This window comes from Mustelus asterias, chromosome 25, assembly GCF_964213995.1.
Source record: "Mustelus asterias chromosome 25, sMusAst1.hap1.1, whole genome shotgun sequence".
In the NCBI taxonomy this organism is placed as follows: domain Eukaryota; kingdom Metazoa; phylum Chordata; class Chondrichthyes; order Carcharhiniformes; family Triakidae; genus Mustelus; species Mustelus asterias.
In genome coordinates, this window is record NC_135825.1 from 14,659,284 (window position 1) to 14,681,066 (window position 21,783).

General features: G+C 45.7%; 1 protein-coding gene across 1 annotated transcript; it reads left to right on the plus strand.

Moving 5' to 3' along the window:
- The first annotated feature begins 2,253 nt into the window (after window positions 1-2,253).
- LOC144511820 (pepsin A-like) lies at window positions 2,254-19,925 on the plus strand. The gene is made up of 9 exons (XM_078242173.1): window positions 2,254-2,309; window positions 3,972-4,134; window positions 6,521-6,638; window positions 9,357-9,475; window positions 13,037-13,236; window positions 15,444-15,563; window positions 17,585-17,729; window positions 17,965-18,056; window positions 19,772-19,925. The coding sequence occupies exons 1-9, from the start codon at window positions 2,254-2,256 to the stop codon at window positions 19,923-19,925; spliced, it is 1,167 nt and encodes a 388-aa protein (XP_078098299.1).
- The last annotated feature ends 1,858 nt before the right edge of the window (window positions 19,926-21,783 follow it).

A 21,783-nucleotide genomic window follows, 5' to 3' on the forward strand; every position in this document is an offset into this window, starting at 1 on the left:
GGTTTAAGGTGTGAGGGGCAAGGTTTAAAGGAGATGTACGAGGCAGATTTTTTACACAGAGGGTAGTGGGTGCCTGGAACCCATTGCCGGGGGAGGTAGTGGAAGCAGATACAGTATTGACTTTTAAGGGGCGTCTTGTCAAGTACATGAATAGGATGGGAATAGAGGGATATGGTGCCCGGAAGGGTAGGGGGTTTTAGTTAAGTCGGGCAGCATGTTCGGTGCAGGCTTGGAGGGCCGAAGGGCCTGTTCCTGTGCTGTAATTTTCTTTGTTCATTGTAGATAGTACATAACATAGGCATAGTTCACAGGTGGTGGAGACTGTGTCTACCATGGTGTTTGGCATTTCTGTTCATCACATCAGTGGCTTTGCATAATGCGTATCAACTCAATACAATCCTTCAAACAGAACTGCGGTGATAAAAGACAACAAACTAATTTCAGTGTTGCAGCAATCTTCGCAGCTACCCTTTGTCTTTCTGACCCTGACATAACGGATAATGGGTATCTGAAACTTTGGGACCAATCTTACCATCACGCCCCATTGGCCAATGGTGGGCTGAGCCAGTGAGATCGCGAGAGAGCCGATAAATCAGGTTCGTGCCGAGTGTGGGGAGGAGGAGGGGGGCTCAATCTGGGGGAACGGGAGTAACGAGGGGGGTGGATATTTCCGGGCAGAGTGGGCTGCGGACTCCTACGGTAAAAGTTTATTTATTTATTCGTCACAAGTAGGCTGACATTAACACTACAATGTAGCGAAAGTCCCCTAGTCGCCACACTCCGGTGCCTGTTCGGGTACACTGAGGGAGAAGTTAGCATGGCCAGTGTACCTAACCAGAACGCCTTTCGGACTGTGCGAAGAAACCGGAGCACCTGGAGGAAACTCACACCGACATGGGGAGAGCGCGCGGAGTCCGCACAGACAGTAACCCAAGTCAGGAGTCGAATCCGAGTCCCTGGCGCTGTGAGGCAGCAGTGCTAACCATGGCGCCACCATGACAGAGTGTCTCTGTGCTGCTTAGAGGAGTGAGACCTGCACATGCACAATTGTGCTATCCACTGCTATCAGCCGGTTTTCAGGCAATTTAAGCCCTGTGTCCCGTCCCCCCCACCCCCCGAGTGGCGAGAAACAGATGTTGAGGTTTATTTTCTGCTCTAAGTGCATAAGATACCAAATCTGGACTTGCCAAAAAAAACAGATCGGAAACGCTCTCGTTTTCACGCTCATTCGGGACTTAGAATTTATTTCATAAGATCACCACACTCCTCCCCCTCCAACCCATGTGTGATCCAAGCCAATACATGACTCACAAATTTTAAGCAACTATTGGTTACAGATTGTGAACTTTTTTATGTCATTCTGGTGTCATCTACATTCTATGCATTTTGGACAGCTGCCAATTCAATGGGCAATTTACAGAGCAGCCATAAGAACATAAGACGTAGGAGCAGAATTAGGCCACTCATCCCATCGAATCAGCTCTGCCATTTAATCATGGTTGATATTTTTCTCATTCACATTCTCCTGCCTTTTCCCCATAACCCCTGACCCCATTATTAATCAGGAACCTATCTATCTCTGTCTTAAAGACACTCAATGACCTGGCCTCCACAGCCTTCTGCGGCAAAGAGTTCCACAGATTCACCACTCTCTGGCTGAAGAAATTCCTCCTCATCTCTGTTTTAAAGGATCGCCCTTTTAGTCTGAGGTTGTGCCCTCTGGTTCTAGTTTTTCCTACTAATGGAAACATCCTCTCCACATCCACTCTATCCAGGCCTCGCAGTATCCTGTAAGTTTCAATAAGAGCCCCTCCCCCACCCCCCGCCCCCGCATCCTTCTAAACAACCAACCCACAATATACAAATAAGCTCACAAAGTCATCAAGATATTAATTCATTGCTTATCAGTCTCTGAGGCTATTCTCAAATTGCAGCACCCCAAGTAATTAAACAAATCATGTTTAATGGCACTGTAAATAAGGTTCTAATTTCTTTATCAGTTGCCATTGCATTAATAAGTGTTGCTGACATTTAATCATGTGACAAATTGCAATAGTTTGGCATTACATAAATTGGAAACAATATCTATTTTTATCGGCAAGGACATTGGAAAAGCTTTTAATTGTCTGATCTGTTATCCAAATCGGAATGGTTTGATCCTGATCACTATAAAAGCAGCAACAACGAGAACCCATTTGCAGGAGCATCTGACATTTCCTTTCAGGTGTCATTCTACGAAAGCAAGGGACAAAGATGAAGTGGTTGCTCATTGCATTCGCTTGCATCCAGCTCTCTGAGTGTTTAGTCAGGTAAGAACATTCGATCGTAGTCTTGGTTTTAAAGTTGCGATATGCTTTGACTGTTTCCTCACAGAAGACGATAATGTCATCAAGATCTTTTGAGTTTTCTTCGAACATTTCAATTCTGAAGGGGGAATATTCCGGTTTTGGGGCGAGCGTGGCCAGAGGATACCGCCCTGAAACTCTCCTCTGCCAATAGGAACAAAGGAACAAGGGTGGGCCCCTCGAGTTTGTTCTTCCAATCAATGAGAATGTGGATGATCTCCATACACCTGACTTATATCCCTTAATATCTTTGGAAAATAAAAATCTATCAATCTCAGCTTTAAAGTTTACAATTGATCGAGCACCAATTGCCATTTGTGGAAAAGAGTTCCAAATTTTTACCATCCTTTGTGTGTACAAGTGTTACCCAAGTTCACTCCTGAATGGTTTGGTTCTAATCTTTAAACTAGTCCCCCCTAGTCCTTGACTCCTCAAACAACAGAAATAGTTTCTTTCTATTTACTCTATCTTTTCTCCTCAAAATCCTGAAAACTTTGATCAATTTGTCTCTTAATCTTTTAAATTTGAGGGAATATAACCTTGGTTTGTGCACTGTCCTCTCAATAGCATCTACCAAACTGGCAACCTCAGTGTGCACTTTAACCTTTGGAATGGAGGTACCATTCTGGTGAATCTATGAAGGACACCATCCAAGACTAATATATCTCTCACAGAATCCCTACAGTGCAGCAGGAGGCCATTCGGCCCATCGACTCTCCACCGACCACAATCCCACCCCAGGCCCTATCCCCGTAACCCCACATATTTACCCCCCCGAGTCCCCTGACACTCGGGTCAATTTAGCATAGCCAATCAACCTAACCTGCACATCTTTGGGCTGTGGGAGGAAACCGGAGCACCCGGAGGAAACCCACGCAGGCACGGGGAGAGTGTGCAAACTCCACACAGACAGTGACCCGAGGCCAGAATTGAACCCGGGTCCCTGGCGCTGTGAGGCAGCAGTGCTAACCACTGTGCTACCGTGCCCCCCTTCTAAAGGTGTGGTGCGTATAGTGCTGAGCGATTGGTATAGTTGAAGCATGACTTCTACATCTGTGTTGTAATTCAGCTTTTAATTTAAACACCTTCCAAGCATTCCAGTTTAATGAGACAAACAAGGGCAGGAGTCGACTCTTAGTTAATCCAACATCACTCTCTTTGTTTTACACTTTAGATACCAAGTATCTAAAGTGTTAAACAGTGGCAACTCTCTAACTCTCCAACTGAAATTTAACTCTTAACTGAACATTAATTTTAATTATTTAACTGAAAATAGGTGAATGCATCAAGAACCTATCCATCTCTGGTTTAAGTACACGCAATGACCGGGCCTCCAGAGCCTTCTTTGGCAATGAATCTCACAGATTCATCGCCCTCTGGCTAAAGAAATTTGTTCTCATCTCGAATCTAAAGGGTCGTCCCTTTACTCTGAGGCTGTGCCCTCCGATCCTAGTCTCTCCCACTAATGGAAGCATCTTCCCCACATCCACTGTATCCAGGCCTTTAAGCATTCTGTGAGTTTCAATGAGATACGTGATACTGAAAGGTGCATAAAAAGATATTTGACTTAATTCGGAAGGACGTATCAGCCTGACTGTTGACCCATTCTCACTCCTATCCTTTCAGAGTGAGACTATTTAAGGGTAAATCTGTCCGCCAAGTCTTGGACGAACGTGGTTTACTTGAGGATTTTCTGAGCAAATACCATGACAAACTATATTCAAAATACCTTCGAGCAGCCCAGGAGGATGCACAGGTTTCATCAGAGCCACTGATAAACTACCTGGATGTAAGTAATCTGTTATGTTTCTAAGGAAGAACAGCAAACGGAATACAATTGAAGCAGTCACAGCGCGGTTAACTTGATTACATCCTGCCCTTTATTAACAAAGAACAAAGAACAATACAGCACAGGAACAGGCCCTTCGGCCCGCCAAGCCCGCACCCTGGTCCAAACTAGACCATTCTTTTGTATCCCTCCATTCCCACTCCATTCATGTGGCTATCTAGATAAGTCTTAAATGTTCCCAGTGTGTCTGCCTCCACCACCTTGCCCGGCAACGCATTCCTGACCCCCACCACCCTCTGCGTAAAATACGTCCTTCTGATATCCGTGTTAAACCTCCCCCCCTCACCTTGAACCTATGACCCCTCGTGAACGTCACCACCGACCTGGGAAAAAGCTTCCCACCGTTCACCCTATCTATGCCTTTCATAATTTTATACACCTCTATTAGGTCACCCCTCATCCTCCGTCTTTCCAGCGAGAACAACCCCAGTTTACCCAATCTCTCCTCATAACTAAGCCCTTCCATACCAGGCAACATCCTGGTAAACCTCCTCTGTACTCCCTCTAAAGCCTCCGCGTCCTTCTGGTAGTGTGGCGACCAGAACTGGGCGCAGTATTCCAAATGTGGCCAAACCAACGTTCTATACAACTGCAACATCAGACCCTAACTTTCATACTCTATGCCCCGTCCTATAAAGGCAAGCATGCCATATGCCTTATTCACTACCTTCTCCACCTGTGACGTCACCTTCAAGGATCTGTGGGCTTGCACACCCAGGTCCATCTGCGTATCTACACCCTTTATGGTTCTGCCATTTATCATATAGCTCCCCCCTACGTTAGTTCTACCAAAATGCATCACTTCGCATTTATCAGGATTGAACTCCATCTGCCATTTCTTTGCCCAAATTTCCAGCCTATCTCTACCCTTCTGTAGCCTCTGACAATGCTCCTCACTATCTGCAAGTTCAGCCATTTTCGTGTCGTCCGCAAACTTACTGATCACCCCAGTTACACCTTCTTCCAGATCGTTTATATAAATCACAAACAGCAGAGGTCTCAATACACCTGCCACGTGTATCTGGAACCCAAAAATGCAACAAGTATCGCAGTCAGTTATTTTGCAATGGATATGCTTTAGCAGAGCACTAAGGAAGTGTTGCATTGTCAGGGATGCGCTCTGCTGGATGAGATGGCAAACCAAGATCATGGGGGCAAACTTACCAGAATTTGGCAAAGTGTCAGGTTCGGAGTGAAAATCGGTGTGTTTCTCTCCAGAGAAAAAGATCAGGTTTCTCTCCAGGTCTTCTGACACTTTGTCAAAAAGATGCATTTCACGCCGTCACCTCGAGGGCTGAGGCCTGGACACGCTGGTAAAGCCATTTTTAAAGGGCGCCCCGGTCAGAGGAAAAACATAACCTCCCCCAGCCCCCACAGCATCACAGAGACCCTCCTCCCCCCACCGCTCCCACCACTCTCCTGCATGATCAGCGATGGTATTCATCCCTCCCCCCAGTCAATGCCGGCACTCCCCTCCACCCCCCCCAAACATCACGGGCAAGGACCCCTTCCCCCCAGCATCCCAGCCAAACAGCCATAGTCGGCATCCGCAGATCCCAAGCCCGTTCCCCCACACCACCACAAATAAATGAAAGCCTTGAGGCTCCCACGAGGGTCTGCCTCTGGCACTGCTCCCCTGCCACTGCCTCCGGCACAGGTTGGCACTGCCAGATTGACATTGTGCCAACCTGGCTGTGCCAACATGTGCCAGGGCCATTACCATGGGCACTGCCTGGCCAAGTCCCCCTCTCCCGGGGAATCTACTCACCTTTGCACCTCCAGGTAGGGGGGAATCCCTACATCTGTGTGAACCTGTTGTAAACCTCACTGAGATTACGCCACATTGGCATGGTATGAATATATGCATGGGGGGGAATATATCGCTTAGTTATATTCAAATACATGTTAATGTGTTAAAACTGATTACATCACTGCTGAGGTGTGGCGAAAATCGGGAATTGCAAATCTCGCCGTCGATCCCATGCACAGAGAGAGTGGGCTCAAGATCCCACCCAGACGGATGTAAAAGAGTCCAAACCAGCTTTTGATGCAGAACCAGTGATGTGGTAAACTACTGTTAGCTTATTGCCTGTGTGTGTGCCCTTTATAAATGTGAATTTTGAGAAATGAAGGAATTGGTTTGAATTGAACTCTGGGGACAGTAAAATGCAGCTGGCTGGAAAAACGGGGAAGAACATTGTTCCCATTGTGATTGGGTTCAATGCACTTCCTAAATTATTCCAAAGGCTTAAACACATCTGACCTGTAACACATCTCCACTGTACTTTGCTATAATTGGACATATCACCTTTTAATTTCCTGACAGCTGTCATACTATGGAACAATCAGCGTTGGCACTCCACCTCAGAGTTTCGTTGTCGTCTTTGACACTGGCTCTGCAAACCTTTGGGTCCCATCAGATTACTGCAACAGCCCAGCATGCGGTAAGTAATGGAAAAAATTCTCATAATGGCACATTTTGGTTTTCTTGAACAGATCAAGATATACGGAAGATTGAAAGTGATAGTCATTCTTCTTTTAACTCAAATTGTTAAGCACTAAATCCCTATTTGGCTCCGCATGCAATTTCAGTGATTGGCTAATTCAATTCTTTAGCCTTTGAATTATCTGGAATAGATTGTATCCAAAAGAAGCTGACCGACCACTGAATTGATTAGGATCCAACTCCGTATACCTTAAATCTCCAGGTCATTAAAGTTAATGTTTATTTATTAGTCACAAGTAAGGCTTATATTAACACTGTAATTAAGTTACTGTGAAATTCCCCTAGTCGCCGCACTCCAGCGCCTGTTCGGGTCAATGCACCAAACCAGCATGCCTTTCAGACTATGGGAGGAAACTGGAACACCTGGAGGGAACCCACGCAGACACAGGGAGAACGTGCAAACTCCATACAGATTCCCAAGCCGGGAATCGAACCAGGGTCCCTGATGCTGTGCCCCCATGCCATCATTAAGCTAAAGCAAAATAGTGGTGGGCAACCTGCTTCCTGGCAGGTGACACATGCAACTGACCCACTTGGGTTCTGAGTGCAGCCCATGAGACGTCGGGCGAAATTTTCCAGCCGCGCTCGCCCCAAGGCTGGAAAATCCCGGCGGAGATCAAAGGACCTTTGCATGCTCCATGTCCAGCATGGTACAATTACCGTGGTGGGTGGGATGGGAAAATTCCACCCATTGTGTTGAACGTTGCCAATTTCCACTGATTTCCATCCAGGTAGATGTTTCCCTGCCGGTGTGACTGAAGTGACTTACACATAAAGCAAGGGAAAGTGAAGTGAGGTACATGCTGATTGCTCACAACATTGACTGTGAGAGCCGTACGCTCCCTTTGCGTCCAAAGTGGAAATATTTTTCTTTTTACCATATGAAGTTGATGATAGTTCCATTTAATATATGAATGATTAAGCACTTTCTATACCTCGTTATGAAATATTGGGTGTGTATTAAATGTATTGAATCATATTCATGGGTTTGCGGTTTGGGAACAAGCCTGATTTTAACCTTGCGGCCTAATGAGATGAAGGAGGACCAGTCGTGCGGTCCACTCACTAGCCCAGATTGTCCGTCACTGGTCTAACAGGGAGCCCTCAGTCTCTTACTTCCCAGGCAATTCATAGAACAATAGAATACTTACAGTGCAGAATGAAGCCATTCAGCCAATCGAGTCTCTGACAGAGTGTCTTTCCCAGGTTCTTTCCCCCACCCTATCTCCGTAACCCTATACATTTTACCGTGGCTAATCCATCTAACCTGCACAACTTGGGACACCTAAGGGGCAAGTTAGCACCTAACCTGCATATCTTTGGTTTGTGGGAGGAAGCCGGAGCACCCGGAGGAAACCCACGCAGACATGGAGAGAACATGGAAACTCCATGCAGACACAGTCACCCAAGGCCGGAATTGATCCGGGGTTCCTGGTGCTATGAGGCAGCAGTGCTAACCACTGTGCCACCCCAATTGTATTCATCAGCTACTGGATCAGTTAGCAATGCCATGCCCAATGAAAGAGATACAGTGAGATATTAGCAGAATGTAAATAAATTCCACAGATCATTAGATTTTCAAATCAATGAAATTTGACAAGTAAAAAGGTCGCACTATGAGAACCGCCTCTTGAAATGACCTGGAAGTGGCAGACCAAATTTATACACCAGAATTCTACCACCTCGCCTGCCAGTAAAGTAAGGTAAAGTTTATTTATTAGTCACAAATAGGCCGACATTCAAACTGCAATGAAGTTACTGTGAAAATCCCCTAGTCACCATACTCAGGCGGCTGTTTGGGTACACTGAGGGAGAATTTAGCATGGCCAATCCACCTAACCTGCACATCTTTGGATTGTGGGAGGAAACCCACGCAGACACTGGGAGAACGTGTAAATCGAGCCCAGGTCCCTGGCGCTGAAAGGCAGCAGTGCTAACCACTGTGCCACCGTGCTGTCCCACAGAATTGGAGTGGGCGAGGGGCGGACAATGGAAATGTCCGTTGACCTGGGGCGAGAATTTCCGGTCTTGCTCGAGCGAAGCTGTAAAATCCCGCCCATATTGTCTGCTGGAGTATTAATGTTGAAACAGGGAGGGGAAAATGGGTTCTCCTGACAATCCAGTAGTTTTATAGTCATAGAGTCATTGAGGTTTACAGCCTGGAAACAGGCCCTTCGGCCCAAGTTGTCCATGCCGCCCTTTTTTTTCAAACCCCGAAGCTAGTCCCAATTGCTCGCATTTGGTCTATATCCCTCTATAGCCATCTTACCCATGTAACTGTCTAAACACTTTTTAAAAGACAAAATTGTACCCACCTCTACTACTACCTCTGGCAGCTTGTTCCAGACACTCACTACCCTCTGTGAAAAAATTGCCCTTCTGCTCCCTTTTGTATCTCTCCCCTCTCACCTTAAACCTATGCCCTCTAGTTTTAGACTTCCCTACCTTTGGGAAAATATATTAACTATCTAGTCACCACTATCAATGCTAGCTTTTTATTCCATATTTATTTTTAATTAATTGAATTTAAATTCCCCAGATGCTCTGGTGGGATTTGACCATTTCCCCACACCAAGTCCTGGTCAACTTGTTGTTATATTGAAATTAATTATATAATCTGATGAAACTGGCTGTATAAAATATGCTTTTCCTGCAGATGATCATCGCAAGTTTAATCCACAAACCTCCTCAACATTTAAGATGGGCAACAGATATGTAGACATCCAATACGGAACAGGCAGAATGACTGGCGTACTGGGATATGATACTGTCAGAGTAAGTCAAACTAGCTGATCATCCATATTTGAGATGCTCCAAGTGAAGCCAGTGTCACAGGGATCTTAGAGCCTCCTCTGACCCGGGACCAGAAAATCCCACCCAAGGTCAACGGACCTTCCCATTGTCCGCGCCTTGCCCACTCCTGGTGGGGTGGTAGAATTCTGGCGGGTATGTTTTCTAATTCTGTCACAGGACGTGGATGTCACGGGCTAGGCCCGTTCTTCTGTCCAAAGTGGATGACCTCACGCATATCCACAATGAGCCTTGTGCATTCACTCATTCTGTTAATGTTCCTTTGCAACAAGGACCTGCACTCTGCGCTACTAAGTATCCCTTAGTATCGGAGCAACTGAGATAAACCCATGTAGACAAGGGGAGAACGTATAAACTCCACCTGAGGTCGGAATTGAACCCGGGTCCCTGGCGCTGTGAGGCAGGAATGTTCACCACTGTGCCACTGTGCTGCCCAACTTATCCAATAACTTTTGATGTCCTGATGAACAATGTCCATAGACCACCCCTTATCTACCTTATGGGTGACCTCCTCAAAAGGTTTGTCTGGCTTAGACAGACATACCTTGTCTTTAATAAAATTGCATTGGTTCTGTTTGGTCAGTTCATATCTGTTTAAGTTCTGGGTCACTCTCCCCTTAGTGACAGGTCCAAATAATATCTGGGTTCGTGAAATAAGTAGAAGTTTCCTCTTCGTTCTTTAGTTTACAAACACTGTCAGGTCCACAATTGTTGGGGAAGTGGTGTAGTGGTATTGTCACTGCACTAATGGTCCAGAGACCCAGGGTAATGCTCTGGGGACCCAGGTTCAAATCCCACCACGGCAGATGTTGAAATTTGAATTCAGTAAAAATTTGGAATTGAAAGCCTAATGGTGAGCACAAAAGCATTGTTGTAAAAGCCCATTTGGTTCACTAATGTCCTTTAGGGAATCTGCCATCCTTACCTGGCCTGCTCTGCGTGTGACTCCAGATCCACCATCTGCAGGCGCCCCTTTAGGCCACTCACCATCCTGACTTGGAAATGCATTACCGTTCCTTCACAGTCGCTGGGTCAAAATTCTGGTATTCCATCCCTAACGGCATTGTGGGTCAGCCCACCGCACGCGGACTGCAGCGATTCAAGAAGGCAGCTCACCACCACCTTCTCAAGGGCAACTAGGAATGGGCAATAAATGCTGGCCAGCCAGCGACACCCATGTTCCATGAATGATTTTTCTTTAAATTCTCACAGTCAAGCAAGCTAATGGAAAAGTAGGGAATGTTATAAAAAACAAAAACAGCTCAGGCCGATCGGCGACTGTAAGTGCGTCGCTAACAAAACACATCTTGAATAACAGGCTAGGTGTGTGAGCTAAAGGTAATGGAAAAATTCAGCAAAAGAAACAGCTTTCAGAAATATAACTCGCTTCAGAACTCAAAATAATTGTACTAACTCTTTATTTCCCACATTACACATCTTCCTCAGCTCCCGGAAGAAGATGTGGTGTTCTGGAATATGATTTGTTTCCTCAGTGGCTTGGACCACTGGCGTCCACATCTGTCCATTCAGAGACTGCAGTGCCTCAACTCACTATACATAAAGTTTATTTATTAGTCACAAGCAGACGTACATTCACACTGCAATGAAGTTACTGTGAAAATCCCCCAGCCGCCACATTCCGGCACCTGTTCGGGTGCACTGAAGGAGAATTTAGCATGGCCTATTCACCTAACTTGCACGTCTTTTGGACTGTGGGAGGAAACCAGAGCGGGCCCCACGGCCGGAAACCCACGCAGACACAGGGAGAATGTGCAAACTCCACACAGACAATCACCTGAGGTCGGAATTGAACTCGGGTCCCTGGCGCTGTGAGGCAGGAGTGCTCACCACTGTGCCGCCCAACTTATCCAATAACTTTTGATGTCCTGATGAACAATGTCCATAGACCACCCCTTATCTATGACCCAAGCCGGGAATCAAACCCGGGTCCCTGACATTGTGAGGCAGTAGTGTTAACCACTGTGCTACCATACCGCCCCATATTGGTGTCCATTGGCTGAGATATTGGAGTAGGGACTTCTAATGCAGGGAGTCTGTGGGCCCGATTTTACAATTTCGAGTCTAAGTGCCGAATCTGGGCGTCAAATAGATCCGAGCCCGGAATCCTCTTTCCAGCGCTCCCATACGCTTTTTGCCGGCTCCGATCCGATTCGCGCTGTGGGCGGGGCTTAGCGCTGCCGGACCGATCGGAGCTCTGGACTGCGCATGCGCAGTTCAAAAAAAAATCCGAAGCAGCGCGCCTGGGCGGGGAGAAAAAAGCAGAGAGAGCGGCTCTCTGACCCAGATCATCTGGGGTAGGGGTGGGAGGAGGAGAGGGGGCAGGACCCAGATCACCCTCTTGGGGGGGTGGGGGGGGAGATGGGAGGAGGAGGGGGGGGCGAGACCCTGATCGCCCTCTGGTGGCGGTTGGGGGGGGGGGGAGGTTGGGAGGAGGAGAGGGGGTGTGACGGGTCCATCTGGCTCACCAAGTCAGTGACAATACTACGTTCAGCATCTACTGAACCATCTTGGGTACAAAGGAAAATGGCATTCGGGTTCTGCATGTAAGCCTTGCTTATGCTAAAAATTATATCCCTGGTGTCGGCAGCCACTCCTGATGTTTCAGTACTGATAACACCAGGAAGATCGACCAGTACCATTCATTATCCTTTGTATCCAAGATGCTTCAGTAGATGCTGAACGCAGTATTGTAACTGACTTGGGTGAGCCAGATGGACCCACAAGGCAGAAGGACCATCTTTGTGTTGAGCAAAGTGGATCTAGCTGAGGAACATACAGCTTATTTTGCTGACGGAAGGATGGTGGAGGGAGACCAGCGATCGAGGTAGGTTGGGGGTGTGCTCTGCCGAGGGGGGCCTGCCTCCCGGGGGGTCTGATCCCGGGAGAGGGGGGTCTGCCGGGGGTCCTGCCTCCCGGGGGGTCTGATCCCGGGAGGGGGGGGGGGTCTGCGAAGGATGGTCGAGGAGGATGGTGACTTCACAAGGGCAGAGAGGGCTTCGGAGGTTTCCCTGCAGAATAGAAATCCGCTTCAGATTTTTATTCAGCATGTCGCTAAAAGTGCGGATGTGGAACGGGCTAGAAGACGGTAAAGTGGGATTTGCCGGTAGAGTTGGGCGAGCGGTTCATTAAGTCGATTTAAATGCATGCTAATGCATTTAAATCGTCAGGCCGCCCGATTCGGGCATCGTCCGGACCCACACCCGAATCGGGTGTCGGTAAAGCCGCGATCTGCTCGAAATTGGGTGCAGATCGCGGTATAGGCCCAACGCCCAACTTTACCGCGGTTTTGCGCCAGTTTTGGTAAAATTGGGCCCTATATCTCTATCTTCACACTCCCAAAGACATTGACCTAGTAAGGAGCAGCAGGACGTTCTGTGTCTTTCAAAGGCAATTTGAAACATCAGAGACCAAGAAACTGGCAGAACCCCAATGTGTCCATGTGTTACTTGACTTTCTCAGAGGTTGACCTACTGTAAATATTTACACCGTCTTCTTTTCGATTAGGTGTCCGGCATTGATATCATCCAGCAAGAATTTGGTTTAAGTCTCAATGAGCCTAGCACTTTCCTTTACTATGCTACTTTCGATGGAATTCTGGGATTGGCCTATCCACTTGAGGCTGTTTCCCATGCCACAACTGTTTTCGATAACATGATGACCCAACATCTGGTGGAGCAGCCTCTCTTTGCTTTTTACATCACCAGGTGAAGTATCTTTGATATTCACTAATTAATCTCTTCGGACAAATGTGAGGTAATGCAATTTGGAAGGTCGAATAAAGATAGGAAGTATACAGTAAATGGCAGAACCCCGAAAAGTATTGATAGGCAGAGGGATCCGGGTGTACAGGTACACAGGTCACTGAAAGTGGCAATGCAGGTGGAGAAGGTAGTCAAGAGGGCATACGGCATGCTTGCCTTCATTGGCTGGGGCATTGAGTATAAAAATTGGCAAGTCATGTTGCAGCTTTATAGACCCTTACTTAGGCCACACTTGGAATATAGTGTTCAATTCTGGTCGCCACACCACCAGAAGGATATGGAGGCTTTGGGGAGGGTACAGAAAAGATTTACCAGGATGTTACCTGATATGGAGGGCATTAGCTATGAGGAGAGGTTGGAGAAACTTGATTCGTTCTCACTGGAACAACGGATGTTGAGGGGCGACCTGATAGAAGTCTACAAGATTATGAGAGGCATGGACAGAGTGGACAGTCAGTAGTTTTTTCCCAGGGTGGAAGAGTCAATTACTAGGGGGCATAGGTTTAATGTGCAAGGGGCAAGGTTTAAAGGAGATGTATGAGGCTAATTCTTTTACACAGAGAGTGGTGGGTGCCTGGAACTCGCTGCCAGGGGAAGTCATCATGTTATCGAAAACAGTTGTGGCATGGGAAACAGCCTCAAGTGGATAGGCCAATCCCAGAATTCCATCGAAAGTAGCATAGTAAAGGAAAGTGCTAGGCTCATTGAGACTTAAACCAAATTCTTGCTGGATGATATCAATGCCGGACACCTAATCGAAAAGAAGACGGTGTAAATAAAGAAGCTACGATAGTGAATTTTAAGGGGCATCTGGACAAATACATGAATAGAATGGGAATAGAGGGATACGGTCCCCGGAAGGGTAAGAGATTTTAGTTCAGTCAGGCAGCATGGTCGGTGCAGGCTTGGAGGGCCGATGGGCCAATTCCTGTGCTGTAATTTTCTTTGTTCTTTGTTCATGAAGAACATCCAACAAAATATACACAACCTACCCTTTCTTTCAACCTCTCTTTATCAACACCTGGATTCTTCTCTGGCATAATTCAATAGGTGATACAGCATTGGGAAATTAAGCAGAGAAAGGATGGGAGGCCTTTAGTCAGATCTCCATCTCCATCTGCACTGGAGCAAAATTTCTTCAAGCCTCCCACCCCATCAGGCAGGAATCTTGGCCACCTAGCTGTTGGCCACCATCTGTTCTGCTTCGACTAAGATATGGCCTCAGTACATCATGGGACAGAAGCAAGAAACATCTAAAAGCTCTATTGGGAGTGCAAGGGCTCGCGGTGGTCATCCCTACATCCCTTTGGGCTCATCATTTCTCCTGGAGAGCCCATAGCTCAAGGAAGACCTCACTTATGTCTTTGAATTGCTTATGCCCCTTCAAGAATCCTCTTCCATTCTGTTTCAATGTACCTACCTGGCTTGCTCTGACAAAGATTCTTGGAGTGGAGATGCCGGCGTTGGACTGGGGTGAACACGGTAAGAAGTCTCACAACACCGGGTTAAAGTCCAACAGGTTTATTTGGTAGCAAATACCATGAGCTTTCGGAGCTCTGCTCCTTCGTCAGATGGAATGACGAAGGAGCAGTGCTCCGAAAGCTTATGGTATTTGCTACCAAATAAACCTGTTGGACTTTAACCTGGTGTTGTGAGACTTCTTACCAAGATTCTTGGAGCCATTCCTTGATACCTTTAGACTCCAATGAATAGAATCATAGACTGCATAGAGAGAGGCCATTCGACCCATTGTGCTTGTGCCAACTCTTTGAAGGAACTATCTAGTTAGTCTGCCTCCTCTGCTCTTTCCCCATAACCCTTTTTCCAACGTATGTCCAATTCCCTTTGGCAAGTTACTCTTGAACCCACTTCTATCTTCTGTTCATGCTATTCACTTCCAATCGGAACAACAAATAAAATAAACCTGACTAGATCAGGATACAAACATTTAAAACTCTATAGATTTACACACTGCTATTGTAGGATTTAGTTGCATTCTCCTCTATGGTTGTTAAATTCTCTAGACTTTACAGCAAGCTTTCCAGCATGTTGACAACTACATTCTGACACATACTTGACAAAAGGCCAATATGATATAATCTTAGCTGCACACTTCCAGATCTAATTTCTTATTAACCTTTGCCTTACAGAAAGAATGGTGCAACTGGAAGTGAAGTTGTATTTGGTGGAACTGATCCAAACCACTACACCGGTAACATTAACTGGGTTCCCGTCTCTTGGAAAGCATACTGGCAAATCCGCATGGACAGGTAAGTGAATGTCCATTATCAAAGGTTATATTTTCTAGAACAGAATTCAACTGCAAAGAAGTGTGTTGTGCCGAAATATTTCATAATGATTAACGGGTTAAATTTTGCACAGCTTTTACTGGGCAGTTTAACATTACAGCTGTGTTAAAGAGAAATATCAGGAATCTGCTGGGAAATGCATTATCCAGAATTATTCAGATTCAAAGCAAGAAAGGCTCACTTGGCCTACACTCCCTGTTTCATCGTGCTCTCATTGACTTCTACCCCATACCCCCTAATAATTCTCTACATCTTCCCTATCCACCTGATTAGAAGATCACGCAGTACAATCAATACGTCTATAACCCCCCAACCCCCCCACTCAACCGGTATTGATCCCACTCCTTATAAAGACAACATCCCGGCATGGTGGCACAGTGGTTAGCACAGCTGCCTCACAGCGCCAGGGACCCGGGTTTGATTCCCGGCTTGGGTCACTGTCTGTGTGGAGTTTGCACGTTGTCTGCATGGGTTTCCTCCCACACTCCAAAAACGTGCAGGTTAGATGCATTGGCCATGCCAAATTCTCCTCAGGTACCCGAACAGGTGCCAGAGTGTGGCAACTTGGGGATTTTTACAGCAGCTTCAATGCAGTGTTAATGAAAGCCTAATTGTGACTAATAAATAAACTTTGACTTTATCCCCTCTTAATGTTGGAGCTGCTTAAATGCAAGCCAACCACAACCACATTCACAGAGCACTTCTCCCATACTGCTACATCATGAGGCATTCTGAAAGTTAGTGCACAGGTACAGCAGGCAGTAAAGAAGGCAAATGGTATGTTGGCCTTCATTGCAAGAGGAATTGAGTATCGGAATCGAAATGTTTTACTGCAGTTGTACAGGGCACACCTGGAATATTCTGTGCAGTTTTGGTGTCCTTATCTGAGGAAGGATGTCCTTGCTATAGAGGGAGTGCAGCGAAGGTTTACCAGGCTGATTCCCGGGATGGCAGGTCTGTCCTATGAGGAGACACTAGGTCAGTCAGGATTATATTCATTTGAGTTTAAAAGAGTGAGAGGGGATCTCATAGAAACTTATAAAATTCTGACAGGATAGATTCAGAAAGAATGATCCCGATGGTGGGGGAGTCCAGGACTAGGAGTCATAGTTTGAGGATAAGGGGTAAACCTCTTAGAACTGAAGTGAGGAGAAATTTCTTCACCCACAGAGTGGTGAATGTGTGGAATTTACTACCACAGAAAGTAGCTGAAGCCAAAACATTGCATGATTTCAAGAAGAAATTAGATTTAGCTCTTGGTGCCAAAGGAAGCAAGGCGGGATCAGGATATTGAATTTGATGATCAGCCATGATCAAACTGAATGGTGGAGCAGGCTCAATGGGCTGAATGGCCAAATCTTGCTTCTAGTTTCTATGTTTCTATGCAAAGGTTGAACAGTGGATGAGGCGGGGAGTGATTAGAGGAATATAACTGAAAGCATAGTTAAGGAATTGAGTTTTGAGGAGATCTTTGAGATTAAGGAAGGTTTTGAACCAGAATTTTCAGCAAAACAAAACCTCCAGAGACCGGCATCATAGAAGAGCAAGCCAAGGATGCACAATCAATGGGGGATGGAGCTGATGGCACGTGCTGTTATATAATGTTGATGAAGATCACATTGATGGAGGCAGGCAAGGCAGTGGAGGAAGATGAACATGAAGAGGGAGGTTTTGAAGCCAATACATTGGGTAACAGAGAGTCAAATGCAAACCAGAAAAGTGAGAATCAACAGACATGCACCTGGCAAAACATTGCAAGACCAAAATCATTAACAGCTGACAGAATGCTGAAAAGGGAGCAGCCATATTGAGAGATTCAAAAAGCATAATCTCAGTGTGTCATATATTTACTGAAGGTATGACGGCCAAATTAATTTTGGAAACCATCTTGATGCACAATGCATACATTAATCTCCATAAACAAGTGTCAATTAGATTTCCTCAACAGGTCACGTAACTATGAGTGTTCTTTTATTTCCTAGTGTGAAAATCAATGGCCAGGTGGTGGGTTGCAAAGGTGGTTGTCGGGCCATTGTCGATACTGGCACCTCTCTGATCGTTGGCCCTACCGCACCCATTCAGAATATTCAGCGTGCCATCGGTGCACATAAATCATCTTATCAATGGGTAACCTGCATTGTATTTTATCATGGCAAGGAGATGGTTTCATCTCAACTCTTAAAGTACACAAGTTTCTCATATTAAAAGAGGCTCAGATGCATTCATAACAATATTTTTCACTTATGCTAACGTTAAGGGAAGTCTCAGAGCTAACTCTTGGTCAATAATTCAGTTTAAACATTGATAAGCCCTATCCTCTCAGATTATGCCAATGTTAACCTCGTCTTTCTCTGTTCTACAGACTTATGTGGACTGTAATTCCCTGTCCAGCATGCCTGACGTGACATTTACCATCAATGGAGTTGAATACACGATTTCTTCCTCTGATTACGTGCTCCATGTATGTATTAACCCTTCGGCTACCAGAATCTCCTCAGCATTGTTCACCATCTCAGATTGACTGGTTTTTGCACAGATTACAGTGCAGCAGCTGTCCCTCAATTTTTATAGTGAGCCTGAACATCAGCCTACTCTGCTGGTAATGTTTCGGAACAGCGTGGTTGCACATTCAGCGTGGAATATGGGTGGCACAGTGGTTAGCGCTGCCGCCTCACAGCGCCACGCACTCGGGTTCGATCCCTAGCTTGGGTCGCTGTCTGTGCAGATTCTGCACGTTCTCCCCGTGTCTGCGTGGGTTTCCTCCGGGGTGCTCCGGTTTCGTCCCACAGTCCAAAAGCATGCTGGTTAGGTGCTTCAGCCATGCTAAATTCTCCCTCAGTGTGCCCGAACAGGCACCAGAGTGTGACGACTAGGGGATTTTCACAGTAACTTCTTTGCAGCGTTAATGTAAGCCTACTTGTGACACTAATAAATAAACTTTAAAACTTCAAACTTAAACAAATCTGAATCTGACTCCAGAGCCACAATAATGTGGTTGATTCTCAACTACCATCTGGCAACTAGGGATGGGCAATAAAATGCTGGCCAGCCAGCGATGCCCATGTCCCAAGAATGAATAAAAGAAAATGCTTAATCCATCCATAACCAAAAATTCTTTATTGACCCTCCAAGAAACTGAAGTTTTGTTTACATGGAATCTTTATTTATAATTTCTTCCACCTCACATTCTCTCAGAAACTCTTGTTGAAGTACAAGTGCATGACTGGTTGAATGGCTTTCCCCTGTGTTGTAAGACTGCTTTCTATAAATACAGTGATGTGGATACCTGCTGTCCCCAGTACATGTTCAAATGGCCTTCCTTAACATATAAGCCAGGCAGCAAGTTTAAGTGAGTTATTCAATAGTCTACCACAGTTAAGGCCAATTCTGCTTTAACCTGTGCATGCACATTACAGCATGCTAACCAGGAGTGGGAGCTCAGGGTGCTTGGTTCTCCCTTTATAACAAGGGGGAGTTCCGACTGAAACTTTTCCCCAAATCACTAACAATTGTGCCCTGAGAATGAAAGTCCCCTCCTGTTCTTGTTTAAATAGAGTCCTGGCCCATGGCACTGTCCGTGTGGAGTTCGCACGTTCTCCCCATGTCTGCGTGGGTTTCCTCTGGGTGCTCCTTCTGTTTCCTCCCACACTCCAAAGATGTGCGGGTTAGGCTGATTGGCTATGGTAAATTCCTCCTTAGTGTCAGGGGGACTAGCAGGGAAAATATGTGGGGTTACGGGGATAGGACCTGGGTGGGATTGTGGTCAGTGCAGGCTCGATGGGCCGAATGGCCTCCTCCTGCACTGTAGGGATTCTATGTCTCCTTCTATGAAACAGCATCACCAACAAAATGATGAACTGTTCATTCATCCACTTGCCAAACGTGCAATCTAATCTCTCAAACGATTTCTGCGTTATTTGCCCGTCTTCACCGCAGTGACTTTTGTTTCAAGGGAATTCATCGCGCAAAGTGCTTTGATTTCTTTACCCCCAGAAACATCAGGGTGTTCTGGTCAGCGTGAAGCTTGGGGCAGATACTACTTTCCGTGTCTGTCAGTGCAGTATATGTGTACGTAATACAGGATGATATAAAAGTGAGGGCATTCTTAGAAACAAAGGAATGTAGGATGATCTGCTGATTTGTTCTTTATTAATTTGCTTGCAGGGGAGTAGTAAAACAAAGCAAACTTGCATGAGCGGATTTGACACCATGCCTATCGCTAATTATGATGAGCTCTGGATTCTTGGAGATGTCTTCATTGGAGTCTACTATTCCATCTTTGACAGAGGAAACAACCGAGTGGGTTTTGCCAAGGCTGCCTAATTGATTCATTCACGACTTTGTTTCAATTGCTTCCTCTACCTCTCCCTAATTCACTTCTACAAACATCACCGGAATTCCTCACAATTTCCAAATGCAATGGCCAGCACGGTGGTGGCACAAACGATTAAAAATATTACTAGTAATAATTTGCACAGATGAAGAAGATATTTGTTTTTGCACCAAGCAACATTTATACTGCCTGTTTGGCTGTGAATCTATATCTAATTTATTTTCCTGTACTTTGCTAATGATTAATAGAAAGGATTAATGGAGAGTATTAAAAACTGAATATTAAAGCATTGCAAATGCATTCTTGGCTCTGATCTCTTCCTTTGATATTGGTATTAAAGATGACTGAAATGCAGTCTAGTTTATACTTAGATAAGACAAAGATATTATCAGTGTGACTGATTTATGATATTTCTTCCCAGATATAAGCTAGTGTCATCAGAAGGCTTACATTAACACTGCAGTGAAGTTACTGTGAAAATCCCCTAGTCACCACACTCCGGCACACTGAGGGAGAATTTAGCATGGTCAATGCATTTAACCAGCATGTCCTTCGGAATGTGGGGGGGGAACCGGAGCACCGGAGGAAATCCACGCAGACACAGGGAGAACGTGCCAATTCTATAGACAGTGACCCAAGTCCTTCGAGCCTGCTCCGCCATTCATCTTGATCATGGCTGATCATTGAAATTAATATCCTAATCCCACCTTCCTCCCATATCCCTTGATCCCTTTAGCCCCAAGACTTTATCTAATTTCACCTTGAAATCAGGCAACATTTTGGCCTCAACTACATCTGGTGGTAGTGAATTCCACACATTTATCACCCTCTTGTGAGAATGTAACCGGTGACAACTTTGTATTGGATGTAATGTGACCAATGGGAGCAAGATGTAAGGGTCAGCTGACCCAGTAAACCATGGAACCAATAGTCAGCTGACCAGCTGATCCACTATAAATAAGGAACTATGTAGAATTGTGGGTAGCTTGGAATGGCCCAGGGCGAGGCCCCAAATTTGGAGTAATTATGTTTCTTTATTAAACCCTTTCTTTGATTTATAAGTTGGAGTAAGTTTTGTTGTATTTTCATTAGCTGCATTTTGAAGAGTTCCTTCTGAAGAAACACCTCTGGGTGAAGAAATTTCTCCTCACCTCAATTCTAAAATGTTTATCCCTTATCCTCAAATTATGACCCCTAGTTCTGGACTCCCCCACCATTGGGAACATTCTTTCTGAATCTACCCTGTCTAACCCTGGTAGAATTTTATAAGTTTCTATGAGATCCCCTCTCACTCTTCTAAACTTCAGTGAATACAATCCTAACCTCCTTAGTCTCTCCTCATATGACAGCCATACCATCCCAGGAACCAACCTGGTAAACCTTCACTGTACCCCCTCTGTAACAAGGACATCCTTCCTCAGGTAAGGACACCAAAACAGCACACAATAATCCAAATGTGGCCTCATTAAAGCCCTATACAATTGCAGCAAAGCATCGTTATTCCTACACTCAAATCCTCTCGCTATGAAGGCCAACATACCCTTTGCCTTGTTTACTGCCTGCTGTACCCACGTACTCACTTTCAGCAACTGATGTACAAGGACTCCAAGGTCGCATTGAGTATCCACCTCTGTCAATTTACACCCATTCAAGTAATAATCTGTCTTCCTATTATTGCTACCAAAGTGCTACCTCACATTTATTGACATTATGCTGTCTCGGCCATGCAGATGCCCACACACTCAGCCTGTCCAAATCACGCTAAAGTATCTCTGCTTCCCCCTCACAGCTCTCCTGCCCACCTGACTTTGTGTCCTCTTCAAATTCAGAAATAATACATTCAGTTCC

Excerpts from the sequence above, each read along its gene's own strand:
- LOC144511820 (XM_078242173.1), top strand. The coding sequence starts at position 2,254 with ATGAAGTGGTTGCTCATTGCATTCGCTTGCATCCAGCTCTCTGAGTGT. Across the intron at positions 2,310-3,971 it reads CTCTCTGAGTGTTTAGTCAG|AGTGAGACTATTTAAGGGTA; the intron begins GTAAGAACATTC and ends CTATCCTTTCAG. Across the intron at positions 4,135-6,520 it reads CACTGATAAACTACCTGGAT|CTGTCATACTATGGAACAAT; the intron begins GTAAGTAATCTG and ends ATTTCCTGACAG.